Genomic DNA, 15,499 nt, shown 5'->3' on the forward strand with positions numbered 1-15,499 from the left:
ATTTATGAGCTTGATGAGCTCTGCTTTTCGAAGCCTCGAGTAGCCGCGAAGGCCAATCTCTTTTGCACTCTGACGAAGCTGTACAACAGTGTTTTTCTCCATTGTCTGCATATCTATTATGATGTAAATATTTTTTTTAAGTTTTTTTTTTCATCACTAGTTTCAAGTGATGAAAACTCTATCTTGATGAGAGTGTGTTTAACGCTTTACTCTTTCAAACGGTAAGCTTCGAAATGGAGAGCAAATTTCCTTCCTTCAAGTGTAATGAAGTTTCTTATACTCTCTTTGCGTGCTCTCAGCTTCGCTGCAAACACTGAAGGGTTTACATTGAAATGTTTCGCAGCAGCACTGATTGAGGGGAAAACGAGTTCGTCCCCTTCTGAATCTGTAGATTGAAGTGTTACTTTTTTCCTCACACCAATGTGTCTTGCGCGAGGAGGTGGAGGTTTTTTAATCAGTTCAATCAACTCTTCTTTATTCTTCGTGGAATATCCTTGCAGTCCCATCTCCTTTGCCTTTCTCAAGAGTGCACGCTTTGAAAAATACTCAAGCTCATCCATCTTATTTATTATTAAACATTCTTTTAAGAGTTTTTTTTATTCAATTTTTTTTTTAGGCAGGACCTACCCCCTGAAGTTCACTCTCATCAATCCATGAGTTGAATTTCTCTGGGTAACCACTCCACTTCACGAGAGCTTTCCCTTTACTCCTTCGAATAACCTTCTCAGTGCGGAAAACATCCTGCTTTGCTCTCAACATCTCCTGTTCGTAGAAAGAACCTTTGATCTCTTCCCCGAGCAGATCCTTCAACTTGTAAGTGATCGGGTTGGAATATTGCACCTCGTCAACGATGAAAATCTCCTCTGTCCAATTTGGAGTAAATCCTTTGTCGAACAGTTTTCGCTTGAATTTGGAGATTCGAACGTGATCGCCAACCGCAAACTTTGGCTGCTCTCGCAACCCGCTCAGATCGCCAAAGAGTTTCAGAAAGACGGCATTCTCATTCTTTTTCCTGGAAGCCTCTGCCGGAGTCATGCCGATTGATCTGTGTTTTTGATTGTTGTACTTCTTGACAATCTTTGGTAGAATGTCGAGATACTGTGTGTTGTTCTGAATGGTAAACTGCTTCCACATCTCCGTTTTGATCGTTCGATTCCACCTCTCACAGACAGACGATTTCTCCTCATTCTCTGTCGAGTACATCTCAACACCTTCAGCTTTCATCAGATCTTTAACATGACTGTTGTTAAACTCCAAACCCTTGTCAACCCAGAGTCTCTTCGGTCTTCTCCCTCCAGCGAAAACCTTTCTGAACCCCTCCGAAACACTCTCACCCTTCTTGTTCTTCAACGGAACGATCCAGCCGTATTTGCTGAAAATGTCCAGAACCATGAGCAGATATCTAAAACCCTCATTCCATCTGCTGAATTTCTGCATCTCAACCAAGTCGGAGCACCAGATCTCATCGATTCCGTTGACAACAACGCGTCGTTTTCTGAAGTTTCGCCTCACCGGTCTGTGCAACTCCTCTGCCAATTCCTCTTGCCAACTCTTCAAGGAGTGAGCTTTTTTTTTTCCCCCACACCCAGACCAAGCTTCTGCTTGGTATTGATGATGTTTCTCGCAACCCAATGCCCCCACTGTCTCTCACCCTTTGGAATCGCATCGAGAGCTTTAACCGTCTTACGGTCAGCCGTATTCTTACACTTCTTTGGGTCTGACCTGTTTGCACAGACGTTGTAAGCAACATCATGTTGCATAGCGACAGCGTCAGTTGGACCTGTTGGCTTATCGAAAATCTCCAAAATCTCACCTGTCTTTGGGTCATACCTCACCTGATTTGCAAGGTCGTTGTACGGTCCTGTATACTTATGACCTGGAAGAGTCCAACCAGATTTCGGTTTTGGTAGTTTTCCGATAGCTTTGTGAATATCGAAGGATCCCCCTTCATAAAGAGGGTGTGTCGGATCATTTACACCATCAGTAGCATACATTGACATTGGATAATCATTTAAATAATCATAAACACTTCCCCCGATTTTTCTGCTCATATCGTTAGCAAAAGAATCGATAGCTTGATCGAGATACTTGTTTGCTGTTTGCTTCATCTTCCTCTTTCGATAGTCAGATTTGACAGCCTTTGCAAGACCGTACTGTCCGAGATTAGCCAACCCCTTCATCCCCATCTCTAACAGCGAAGTGCTGGTCCTTCCTACATCATCAAAGAGCGCCCCACCTTTTTTTTGGATGTCCGTTTTTTGCAATCTCCCGTCTTTCACTCCCGGATACGGACTCAGTCTTTTTTCTCTGTTTGACACAATAACTCTTCATCTCTATTTGAAAAAGCATTAGATTTTTTCATCGAAGTTTCTCATGCATGTCTCCTTCACCTTGTCGAGGAAAAGAAATTCAAAAGGGTTCAGTCTTGAGAACAGATCTGGCTCAAAGCTATTCTCACTAGCGATCAGAGCGCGATGGCGAGTCATTGCAGGTTTGTACAGGATGAGATGAGAACAGTTCAATCTGATGTCGACAGGAGTCTTGTGATATGATTGACTCAGATACACCGGTGAGTTTAAATGATGTCTCCCATCAGTGAAATGCTTCAAGATCTTTTTCTGCACGTCATTAGGAGCAGTGATGAGGTCGTCGAAAATCACAACCTTCCTGTTCCCTCTTGGATACTCTGTTGTGTCAAGAATTTCCTCAGGATTCATCAGATGCAATACATCATATCCAAGTTTCTGTGAGTGTCGATGCATAATCTTTTGGAGATCTTGTTTCAGCTCTTGGTGAATGTTTGGAGTATAGATGAAAATCTGGTCGTAAATGACCAGCGGCTCTCTCAACATGTACATGAGCGTGTTTGTCTTTCCACTCCCACTCGGACCAGCGATCAGCATCCTATACTCTTCATCAAGAAAGTCAACACCGGGTGCTCTTCTCTTTCGATTTCCGTTTTAACTTTCTGTAGTCAATTTTGGAATGTTGACCATTTTGTCTATTCTACAAGTATCGCTGAAAATATAACTGTTGAATTTGTGAAGAGTGAAAGCGAAAGAGACACTTATCTCTGAAGAATAAGTGTCATTGCAAATGCAAATACAAAAAAGCGAAAGAAACACTTATCTCTGAAGAATAAGTGTCATTGCAAATGCAAATACAAAAAAGCGAAAGCAACACTTATTCTTCAGAGATAAATGTCAACTTGCTTTTTCCAAAAAAAAACCTTTTAAAAAAAATGTTATGATGTGGTTAAAGTTGAAAATGGTTGCGTCAGTCATTTTATTATGAACACCCCATAATAAAATTAGCTTTTTAAACTCTCAATCCTGCTTCACAATCATCAGATAGCTGTCATCCAGTCCATCGAGTTGAACAGAGTTGTTATCTGTTGCTACGCTCAGCGATGTGTTTGCTTGGAAATATAATAGAACGGTATTAGAGAGTAACAACAAACATATGAAACATATGAGTGAACTGCGGTTATGAGACGTATATAAGAACGATCCTTCGCAGTAAAGCACTATTTGAGCAATAGTGGAAATCAGACCTGAAAAAAAAAATTTCAGGCCTGTACGGGATTCGAACCACTGACCTCTGCGATACTAGTGCAGCGCTCTACCAATTGAGCTAACAAGCCAACTGGGAGCAGGCCATCAAATTAATTCGATATAAACCCGTAGATGATAAATCGAACAACAACAAACATATGAAACATATGAGTGAACTGCGGTTATGAGACGTATAAAAGAACGATCCTTCGCAGTAAAGCACTATTTGAGCAATAGTGGAAATCAGACCTGAAAAAAATTTCAGGCCTGTACGGGATTCGAACAGGCCTGAAATTTTTTTCAGGTCTGATTTCCACTATTGCTCAAATAGTGCTTTACTGCGAAGGATCGTTCTTATATACGGTATTAGAGAGTGTCGTCCAAACATTTTTTGTGTTGGGTAGCACTACCAATATACCGTTTGCTGTGGTCACGAACGGATTGCTCAAGATGAACCTGAGATGTGATAGATGTTTAGACTTGATACCATCGGTGTATGTGATCAGATACATACCAGCGTTTTTGATTATGAGTTTTGTGTTGTCTGAACCGTTCACTGTGAAATCAGAGTTACTGCTCTGTGATACATATGTGGTGTGATCTGATGCTCCATTTATGTAGAATCTTGCCTGTGATGAATTGTCATGAGCACAGTTTCCTCAATACCTGATCTTTCTTGTTGCGTTTGTCAGCGCTGTTTTGGTTGCTCTTGAATTGATCTTTGTTTGTAATGTTGTTTTGATATCATCAACATATTTCTTTGTGGCTGGGTTTGCATTATCCTTCGGTTCCTTCATCAGTTCGACTTGTGGATAAATGTACATTTTTTTGTCATGGAAAGAGTACCATTGGTCCCAAACAGTCTCAGGCAGACTGTTGTGATATCCCTTGCTTCCGTAAACCACAACCCAAATCGGAAGTTTCTGATCATAGGCGTGCCCTGAATTGTTTTTTATCACGATGTCGAACATCAAATAATTGGGTGTTGCGTTTGCTCCATTTTGTCATATGTATGAGACTGACAATATGATTTGAGAATCGATTGCTGCGTTGCCTTGAAAATGTCTCGACAGAGCTTGTGGCAGTCAGAGTCACAGAGGTCGAATCAACTTTATTGGATTCCCACCACATTTCACAGACAACTGTATACTCTGATTTTGCGGCAGAGTACATGTTCACACCGAAGCGACTTGAATAGTAACCTTTTGATGTGTCGAGAAGAAGATCGAACGGTTTTACATTCTTTGCAAATTTATGAAAGTCTTTGTAAATTTGTACTTTGCCGGTGATATCATCTTCATCGCTGAACTCATTTCCGATAATCTCGTTCATGATATAATCGAGATCGTTTTTCAGATTGGTGGTTCTGATGCTATGAGCAAGGTGGTCATCGACATGTTTTTCAAGGTTGGTTTTGGTCACCCCCACAAGGGTGTCGACATATGTTTTGTTGCAGAGATCGCCTCCGCTGCTTGGTGCAGCAGAGTTAACTGCTTTATTATTACCAAGATTGAGGTTTCCTGTCATTGTGTCACCTGATTTATTAACCTTCGTTTGGGTAAGACTCTCAACAGTTTTGACTGTTTGATCAACGTATTTTTTGCTTACAGCTTCGTCATTATCTACAAAACTATCTGCTAGATTGATTATCTTTCTCTTTCGAGCATCAAGAATCTGTTTGTCATCTATATTTCTAAAGCTTGACACTGTCTTTTTCACATTGTCAACGTATGTTTGATTTGCATTCGAGAGAGTGGTAATATCGAGTAGACCCTTTAGATGTCTCTTTATTGACCCTGCTTCATATCGAGAGACGAGTGTGTTTGAGTTCTCGTAAGTGGACTGCTGAGCGGTACTCATACCCAGATAGTTCTCCCTCTTTGAGTTAATCACATCGTTACCGTTCAGATCAAGGTTGCCAGTCATCTTTTGACTTCCATCCAAGAGCAACACAGATGTGGTATTTGGTTTTGTTGCTATTTGCGTATTAAATGTGGTTGTATCGAGTTTTGCTGTCAGACCGCTAATTACGGTCGATGTGTCAGCCTTCTTTCCGAGTTCGGTGTTCAACTTGTTGAGATTAACGGCTGCGGTGCCGTTGAGCGGTTGATCAGACAGACCGCTGACCTGTCTATCAGCTCCGTGTGAGCTGACGAATTTCAAAGCCTTCTGCAAATCACCACCCTTTGTTTTGTCGAGATAATTTGAAAGATCAACGTTTGAACCACTAGAACCAGCAGGTCCTCTTGGTCCTTGCGGTCCTGCGTCTCCCTTTGGACCGGCAGGCCCTTGTGAGCCGGTATCACCCTTTTGTCCTTTTGGACCTGGCGGCCCTTCAGGTCCTTCTTTGCTTGCACCTTCTTGCCTGTGATTGACTTGATGATAACCGTCAGAATACGTCATTGCTTTGTAACATCTTCAGAAAGTTTGAAGAGGTTTTGTTTTTTTGACTCTGACTCAAACCTCTTTGAAGTAATTTTTGATGAAACGCTCGTTCACTTCACTGTCACTGTATGACAGAGGTTTTGTCACATCGTTGAAGACTGAATACAAGCTTTGATGAGCAAGAGAGGGTTTCAACCTTCGACTTGTTTCATTCAAGAAGAAGAGACAAAAGTAATCACACAAGACGCTTGTCAGTGACTGAAAATGTGTGTTGTTGAATGCGTAATTGACTTCATGTTTGTTGCAAAGCATCAGCACCTCTTGTGGTGGATCAAGACCGAAACTGTCAAAGTACAAGATGAGATCAGAGCCAAAGACCATCGCCACCCAGTGTGAACCAGGCTCATTTGACTCGTTCAGATTGATGACAAAAGAGTGCCCCATCTCACAATCTTTCACATGATCCCTGGAAATCACCCCTCCAAAGTTTGGAATCTTGAGGTATTCGACCCAGTTTTGAATGTCAAGGTTTGTGATTGGTCTATTTTTGAAGGGTGGTCTTTTCACAATATGTCTCCCAGCAATGGCACTCCGTTGAAGGGGGAGTTTTTGCCCAGCAACAGACCCTTTCCTTTCTGCTTTTTTTTCCCTTTCACTCCTCTTCCAATTGTTGGCACAGGCTCATCCAAACTCGGTGGAAACCAAATTGGTCTGTTTTGCATTCCACAACCGCTTGGTCCACAGACCCTGCCTGACGCGCTCCTATTCTGTAAACCTCTTCCTCTCGACCTTCTGTTTTGCATGCCGTTTCCGGTCAACGCCTTGAGAAGTATCGGCACACCGATTGAAGCGAGAAGAGTACCGAGAAAACCACCACTCTGCCTCTTTGTTGGTTTCATTTTCAAGTCACCACCAGATTGAAGGGCAATTGCAATGTCTCGTTTCTGCTTTTCTAAGGGAAGGCTTTCGAACGGGAAAAGCTGCTGAATCTTTGAATGTGGAATTATCAAACCACCCGACTGACCAGCTCCAAGAATCTTGTCAGTAGCGAAATTGCCCAGACTTGAGAGTGCTCCTGTCGCCAATCCTGGGAGAGCCTTTGTGGCGAGATTCATTGCTTTTGGGAGAAGCTTTGCACCAAGAGTGAGAAGTGATGAGAAGAGGCTGCCACCTTTTTGAGCAACCTTTGTTATCTGTGTCTTGCTGATTTTGAGGTCAACCCCTCTTCCATTGCTTTTTGCTTTCTGAATCTTCTTGATCTGTGTCTTTGTCACCATCATCTCATCAGAACCAGTCAGTTCGTTGTGTGAGAGACGCAGAGTGATGGGTGATTTTTCGTTGAAAGCTTTGGCAAGCTTCCTTCTCTGATTATCTGAAAGAGTTACTCCACGAGGGTAATAAGCTGTCATTGTTTTATTATGTGACTCGCATAACAAATATCAAAAAAAAAAAAGACGAAAAGTCAACTTATTTCCTGATGAGTGCTTTTCCACCCAAGAGTTCAACACTAATTTCCTCCTCATTGAGAATCAATGCATAGATGTGATAGTCTGCGTCGGTGGTATTGTTGAGGCTGTACTCGAAATTCAGACCTGTTGAAACTCGAAGAAGCTCTGGTGCTTGTCGTGTCAGATCAAAGTAAAGTATTCCATAGAGATCTTGAAACTGTTTCACATCAATTGTTGGACCGAACAGATTGTTGCTTATGAACTTTACATAGTCTGCAAGATATGTCCATGCTCTTGTCAGCTCGCTGCTTGGGTCCACTTGTTGATCAGGATACTTTTCACCATTCTGCACATGAAGTTGAGCCTTTGTAAAGTACCTCGCATTTGCGATGTTGAAAGTGTTGAACAAAAACATGTTCTGTTCCTGATCGTCAAACTTGGTTGCATTCAGAACCCAAATGAAAACATGCCTTGGTCTTCTGACAGCATTTGTAATTCTGAATGTTCCATTTCCTTGTCGAAGCGGTCCCGAATCAACAATTCTCTCTCTCAGATAAGACCATCTGTGAGGTTTGAGGAAGTTATCGAGAAATACATTTCTTCCAGATTCAGTCATTTTAATTATCGGCACCCACAGGCGGAACTTTGTCACGATGTATCTGCCTGCCGCAGCAGCATTTGCTCTGAACAACACATTTGCATCATCCTCAAGCCTGACATAAATACTAACCTTTGCATTGGGTGTCAACTGCTCTTCCAAAGACTCAAAGAAGCCAAAACGGTTGAGTGGCAGATGGATGTTGTTTGTGGCGCCTGTGGCGAGAAGAGTCTTTCTTTTTGTAAACCCTTCATTGTAATCGTTGTTGTCCGTTGGTGCCACGTTCTGCGCATTCCCATCAAGAGCAAGTGTTGTATACTTCTGTATGACTGCACCGGTGGCTGTGTCGGGGTAGTGAAATTGGCGGGGACCTTCTTTTCTCGCATGTTCTTCTGAAAACTCGGTGAGATTCTTTACATTGGCAACGTGATTTGCACTTGGCAGATCGAGAACTCTCACGGTCTCAAAATCAACTTTGATGTCTTTTATCAGACTAAAACCTCCATTGATTGTTGCTGCTGCATCAGCTGCACCATAGGTTGTGTTGTCCATCTTTGTGAGTTTGAAATGCATTTCAAAATAAGCATTGTGCCAGTCAGCTACAGTCTCTGACGCTGTTGATGTGTCAACGGTAAACTTGTACCCATCCTTCTTTTGATATCTGTTATTCACTGGTTCAGATTGGAGGGGAGTATCGAGCTCATATGAATAATACTCATACCCCTTCGAAAATTTTGCAGTTCGCATGGAAGTCATTGTGTGTTTTGCAAGAAAGAAGAGATTTTTTTTTTTTTTTATAAAAAAAGCTCAGCGAAGTCGCTAAAGAGATCGTCTTTTTCAATTTTATTTTTTGGTGGCTTTTTTGACCACGGCTTCTTATCTTTCTTCAATTCCTTTGCAAGCTGTTCTCCTTTGTCTTCTTTTATTTGTGGTACTTTGTGATGTGTGACTAGCGGTGATTGCGTGACTTGAGGTTTGTTTGTTTTTGAGAACTTATCGTAAATCTTTTCACCGATTTACTGCCCCGTCTTTTTACCAATCTGCTCTGCTCCCTTCTCAAACGCTTTCGTAGCTGCTTTTTGAGCCATCTCCTTTGCAGCTTTCCCTGTGAGTTTTGTGGCTATTTTGGTTCCAACATCTTTGAGAGTGTTAAATATCCCTTCACCCTCTTGAAGTGAGTGATCGTCATCAAGATTGTGTAAAACGTATTTGCCATTGGCATCTCTTTTCATCTGCTTTCGAACCATTTTATTTCAAGTGCATGAAATAAAATATCTGTTGTTTGAAAACGATCTTCGCTTATTTCAGGAGAAGTGTTAATGAGACGGGAACTCCGTTGAGGTCGAGCGGTCTGTCCAGTGAATCAGTTATGTAGATTTGCAAATCTTTAATAGCTCCTGTGTTTATTTTGCAGTACTTTTTCTCCCTTGGATCGATATGGAAAGGGTAAGAGAGGGGGAGATTGTCAACGCTGAATCGAAACAACACATCTGATTCCTCACCACCAACAACACTATCTGAGATTATGCTTGTGCGAATGTAGATGTCATCGACAGATCTTGTTATGTCAGGTAATTTTTCACCATAGCTAGTGGCTGTGACAACCTTTTTTGTGAAGCCAATGAGGTCGGCAAAATTTCCGATTTGCAGATCGACTTGAAAACCATCTTCGAGACTGATCAGAACTTTGAAAAGCGCTGGCACAAATTTTATTGCAATGCCTGTCTTTGAATGTTTTGATCCCTCTAGCTCTCTCTGAACATAAGCGTTCAGTTGAGAGTATGAGAAATTCCCATCTGGGAGTTCAATCTCATGCCAAGTCGTGCCCGAATCGTGACTATATTTCAGTTTGAAACATATGAGTGAACTGCGGTTATGAGACGTATATAAGAACGATCCTTCGCAGTAAAGCACTATTTGAGCAATAGTGGAAATCAGACCTGAAAAAAAAAAAAAAATTAGTATCGCAGAGGTCAGTGGTTCGAGTCCCGTACAGGCCTGAAATTTTTTTTTTCAGGTCTGATTTCCACTATTGCTCAAATAGTGCTTTATTGCGAAGGATCGTTCTTATATACATATTTCAGTTTGTTATTGTCATAGCTGCTGCTCACATTGTACCAGCTGTATGACATTGCGATTTCATCGAGAGCAACAAAATACTCTCTGTTTGGGTCAAGCCTCATCACAGGATTGAAAGATGTTGTGAAATTGTGGCTCGACCCTTTCTTACAAGTCAAAGAGTTGAGATATATAGGTGTTGAAGAGCGATGTTGTGATTCTACTAGTCTCTCTGTCAATTCCAGAAGTCTCTCCATCATGTTAAGTGTTTCTGAATATAGGCGCTATATCCTTCTTTCGAAATTTTTTTCTTTTTGAGGAGGTGATCTAATATTTCTATCGCTTCATTTCTCAACTGAATACTCGAATTACCAGCATCGATACTCCCTGTCAATTTAATGAGCCTGTCTTTCAGATCTTTGAAATTAGAAAATATAGCACCTCCTGTCAGTTTGCTTTTTCCAGACGATTTATGAGTAGGAATGTTTGCGAGCTTGTTGAGATCTTTGAATATTTGTATCGCCTTTGACGAATACTGTCCTTTGGGATTGTATCTCTTTGTCAACAGATCAACGATCCCTCTGTCACCCTGTCTTTCATAAACAACAACACAGGTCAAAGGATCACTCGCTTCAACAACCATTTCATTTCTCAATCTTGAGGGGTTTATCAAGAGACCACCTTACTGTCCTTTACTATCAACCTTGTAAGCATTTCGCTTCTTCTGTGCATATTTACGCTTTGAGTGACCGTTGCCCTTTTGCGTGACAAGAATCTTCTCGCCCTTCGCGAGCAGATTTATGCGGTCAATATATTTTCTCAGTGCATCGACTTGGAACACAATATAATCTATTTTATCCTTATTTTTTTCCTTATTCTTCGAAAGACCGGCCTTGACATGGTTTCCTCTCATGATTTTTTCGTTCACATCATACTCCAGTTTATCAAGATCAAATTCATCGTCAAGTATTTTATCGAATGCTTCATTTGGTGTGGGAAAGCCGCTCTTTTGAATATAATTAAGTTCGTCTTGGCAAAGCCGCTGTCTGGATCGGGTACTTGTATTTTTGGTTTCGGTTTTGGTGGTGGTTCAAGAGCGGAGGGAGAATCGGGTGGGCTTTCAAAAGAGTCGAGCTCTTTGAGAAAAGATAGATCTTGAGTAAGAGCTTTTTGATTCTCCTCCAATTTCTGAATGACTCTGTTCTGGTTATCATCTATTGTCTCTTTGACTTGTTTGACCTCTTTTACAATAGGTCTCAATACTTCTTCACGTTCGAGAGCAAGACCTTGCTTGGCATCGTTATAGTCTTCTATTTTCTTTTTGATTTCCAACCTCTTGCGGTCGTTTTCAAGTCCAAGCTTCAAGTCTCTCTTAAATGCTTCAATATCCATGTTTGTATTAGTGATCAATATTATTATTTGATTTCACACGCGATTTTTTTTTTATTACATCATAATCACGAGTTACTACGTGTCGCGAACGTGTCGCGCGAATCACGAGGTACCACTTTACATACAATAAGCAATCACGTGAAAGACAATAGATTACATTCCAGAGCTCCCTAGTAACGGAGGGGGTGGAGAAAAAATTTTGAAGTCAGTTTCCGACTCCTCGGTTACTAGGGTGCTCTGGAATGTTTCTATTGTCTTTCACGTGATCATCCCATTGTGTGTGGTTTATGCAAATCAGTGTTCACGTGAAACACTTTACACGCGAGACAGACGCGTTACCTTCACGTCTTATGATTACATCATAGATTACATCATCAGGCCGGTCTGTCTGATTGAAATTTGCACAAAACCGCAAGCCTTGAGTCACACACAGTCACGCTCGTAACTTATGACAAGAGATCAATAAAGTCACTCTATTCGCCGATGATGACAAGCGAATCATTCTACCAGACAGAGTGAACACACTCACAATAGGACATTGTAGATCGGTCTGAACAAGCTTGAATGAATAATTTGAATTATTATGAAATAATGCGAAAAGATGATTTTGTATTAAATTATCGTGACAGTACGATAATTTAACGAAAATGAGCCAGAACCGGCCTTATATCAACTACTTACATGCCATGTGCTGACGCTTCCCGCGGCGCAAGCGTAACATCGTAGATCGAATGTGTTTACATCTCCACCCTGAAAAGTCTAATGGGTGTGATAAACAGCAAGGCTAGATACACAAACAACAAAGACTAATTAGTTAAATGTAATGCAATGAGAATCTTAAAAGGCCTAAATGGTATGTTGCAAATGTAGTCTGTGAAAAAGTTCATAAGTCTACTTTCGATGGTTTCTTTAGAATGTTAACCGAGAAAAAACTACATCACAAGACAATCCAATTGAATAAAAACGTATTTGAGAAACAATCAATGTTCGAGAACTAAAACCTGAACAAAACTCTCCCTTGAGGACACTAAGCAAGGTAAAAGACAAACCCAAACACGATTAGTGATAACGACTATCGTACAAGAATTCAGCCCTATTATAACGGCTAGGGACACATCACTCAAAATGTAAAAAAAAAAAAAAATTAAAAATAAAAAAAAATTAATAAAAGTTTGGACTTGCACCAGACATGCACAAGGATTTCAAGATGATCAAACGTGCCTAAACAATTCAAAACACTCAGTCAGAAAATTCTTAACTTTAGTAGTTCCCAAACACTTTTAATTTTAGTAGCTCATAATATCTTGTTACGTTGTTATTTCTGGAAGTCTTGTCGATGATGAAGATGTTCTTCATTCCACTTAATGGTTTGCGAGCGCTGGAGTCGTCCGCTGCAAGGTAGATGAAGAGCAAAGCAAATTCTCTTCTGCTGGTATCCCATGTTTGGCAAATGCCATCCATGCTTTTGCCATGGGAAACTGGGCACACTGTGGGGTTGTAGTTTTTCTTACGGTTGGTGTTTGGAGAACCGTACGCACGTGGCACAGTTTTTCGGTCATTTCTTTTGCCGTGTCTCTTGATATACCTGGCCAAAATAGATCACCTCCTGTTCTCAGTAGACATTTTTTCTGTTTCCCTGTATCCTTGGTGTATGATTTGCAACGTTTGCTGGCGGAGCTTACAGGAAATTACTGGGTGGTGTTCCTTCAGGATAACGCCATTTTATTTTGTATTTCCAAAGCTCTCTCAAGTCTTGGGTTTGTTCATTCGAATGGTGTGGTCACCCATGGTTTACCACATCCTTTAAGTGGGCAAGTACAATGTCTCGCAGTGATCAATGCGCTCTCGAATTTCTTCTGGTTTATCAGAACTAGTTCGTAAAGTGTTTGTGATCATGCCAACTTTAAGCAATGGCGCTACGATGTTTAAAATTTGCATAAAACTATGAAGGCTGAGTTTAAGTAATTACCTTGCAGCCTGTAAGTCGGCAGCCATTGGTTTGGCCTTTAATGGTACAATTCCAGACAGCAGCTTCTCTGCCTCATCGTCTTTTAGCAATAGTTATAGACCCTCTTTTGGTCGATTGAATAGAACAAATGGGGGTTGGGGACCCAAGACTACGACCAATCCTGCTGACTACTTACAAATTGACCTGCTGTATGAGTACGTCATCTGTGCTGTAGCTACCCAAGGAGACAATGGTGTAGACGAGTGGACAACAAACTACAAGGTTCAGTTATCAATGGATGGTATCACTTTTGTCACTTACCAAGAAAGCAATGTTGTTAAGGTAGGTTTACATGAAGGTCATGCGCAGATATATCAGATATATGAAAAAAGCCAAAAATATAAGTGTCTTAGAACACTAATTCAACTTTTGAGTCAGGAGGAGGTACACAAAAGAAGTGTATACCTGGTCAAAACTCAGCCTCAGTTAGCTTTTTCAGTAAAAAACTCAGCAAAATTACAAACCTATGTACGTATACATTATATTGTGTATACATGTAATTATATAGTTCACTTTCAATACTACTTAAATGTTAATTGGTCCACGTCTTATGGACTTATTAGCCATTACTTCTTATTTTTACCGTTTAATTTAAGGAACTGTTTAGAACAAAAGAGAGGAAATATCAACTACAGTTATTATCAACACAAGAATACTAACCTTTGTGTGGTTATTGGAAAGGATGAAAAGTGTAACAACAGAACTAAGCGTCTTTGTAGGAACAAAATTGTTTTTTTGTCAACTTGATTGCCTTTTGTCCTTAATGGAAACATTATGGACAATTCTGTTCCCACTTAGGGTTTGATTTCTTATATTTTTTAAAAAACGAAAAACTGTGTGATTAATGAGTTCATATTATTTGTTTCGTCTTTCTTTTCACCAATGACATTTGCAGCAAACAACCGAAGGATTATGGTCGATAGTTTATTGTTGTCGTTTAAAAAAATGTAGAGTATGTAATCGAGACCACAGAACACAAAAAGAACATTTTGCAAGGTGTCTCTCATTTTTTGATGTGTTGTTCAACCAGTAGTTCTTCCATTATAGTCTCTCACAAACTCCATGTACCTCTCCCTAAGTTAGTCACCAGATATGATAAGCAGGGTCACACACTGGTTTGTGGTAGTTTTGTAAAAACCGAAGCTAACTTTTCTGACATGGAAAGAGCTGATATGTAATAGTGGTAAATGATGCATTAAAATAAAGAACACCTTGATGCAATAATTTCAAATTTGTACCATGAACTATAGGTCTTTTCTGGAAACTCAAATCCAAATGGCATCATTAAAAACCGTCTGCAGGAATTTCCGCTGTGTGGTCATTGAAAAGGATGAAAAGTGTAACAACAGAACTAAGGGTCTATGTAGGAAAAAAAATAGTTCTGTGTATTTTACTTGATTGCTTTTTGTCCTTTGTGGAAACATTATGGACAACTCTGTTCCCACTTAAGGTGTGATTGCAAAATGAGGCCTTCATACAATTTAGTCTTAGACTAGTCTTTAAATTTCTAATTTTATTTTAAAAAAGAAAACTGTCTGAAAAAGCACTTTGTATTATTGGCTTCATCTTTCTTTCTCCCAATGTCATTTTAGTTGTAATGGGACATTTTGTACATGATATATAGTGTAAGGATCGGATCGAGAGCACGTGGTAAAAGAACGAATCAGTTTTCGGTGTATGTGTTCTGTATGTTACTCGGCTACTTTATTAAAACAGTTAAACTACTCAGGAATTGTCTATATCTCCCTGTGTGGCATTTATTACATAGTAAACAACCGTAGGATTATGCTCGATAGCTTATTGTTGTTTTTTGAAAAAAGGTAGAGTATATAATCGAGAGCAAAGAACAAAAAAAGACATTCTACAAGGTGTCTCTTATTTTTCGGTGTGTTGTCCAACCAGTAGTTCTTTTATTATAATACCTCACCAAATACATTTACCTCTCCCTGAGTTAGTCACCAGATATGATATGCAGGGTCACATACTGGTTTGTGCCAGTTTTGGAAAATGTGAAGCAAAGTCTTTCTATAGCAATAGCCATTACAGACATGGAAAT

General features: G+C 40.3%; 1 protein-coding gene across 1 annotated transcript in view; it reads left to right on the forward strand.

Moving 5' to 3' along the window:
- The first annotated feature begins 12,799 nt into the window (after nt 1-12,799).
- Nucleotides 12,800-15,499, forward strand: part of LOC148719783 (phosphatidylinositol phosphatase PTPRQ-like) — a 12,113-nt gene continuing 9,413 nt past the window's right edge. Inside the window, exons 1-2 of the mRNA XM_088739154.1 lie at nt 12,800-12,833; nt 13,412-13,725. Coding sequence (XP_088595280.1) covers nt 12,800-12,833; nt 13,412-13,725 — 348 coding nt within the window. The remainder of the gene's footprint in view (nt 12,834-13,411; nt 13,726-15,499) is intronic.

This window comes from Stylophora pistillata, chromosome 11 (assembly GCF_964205215.1).
Source record: "Stylophora pistillata chromosome 11, jaStyPist1.2, whole genome shotgun sequence".
Classification (NCBI taxonomy): Eukaryota; Metazoa; Cnidaria; class Anthozoa; order Scleractinia; family Pocilloporidae; genus Stylophora; species Stylophora pistillata.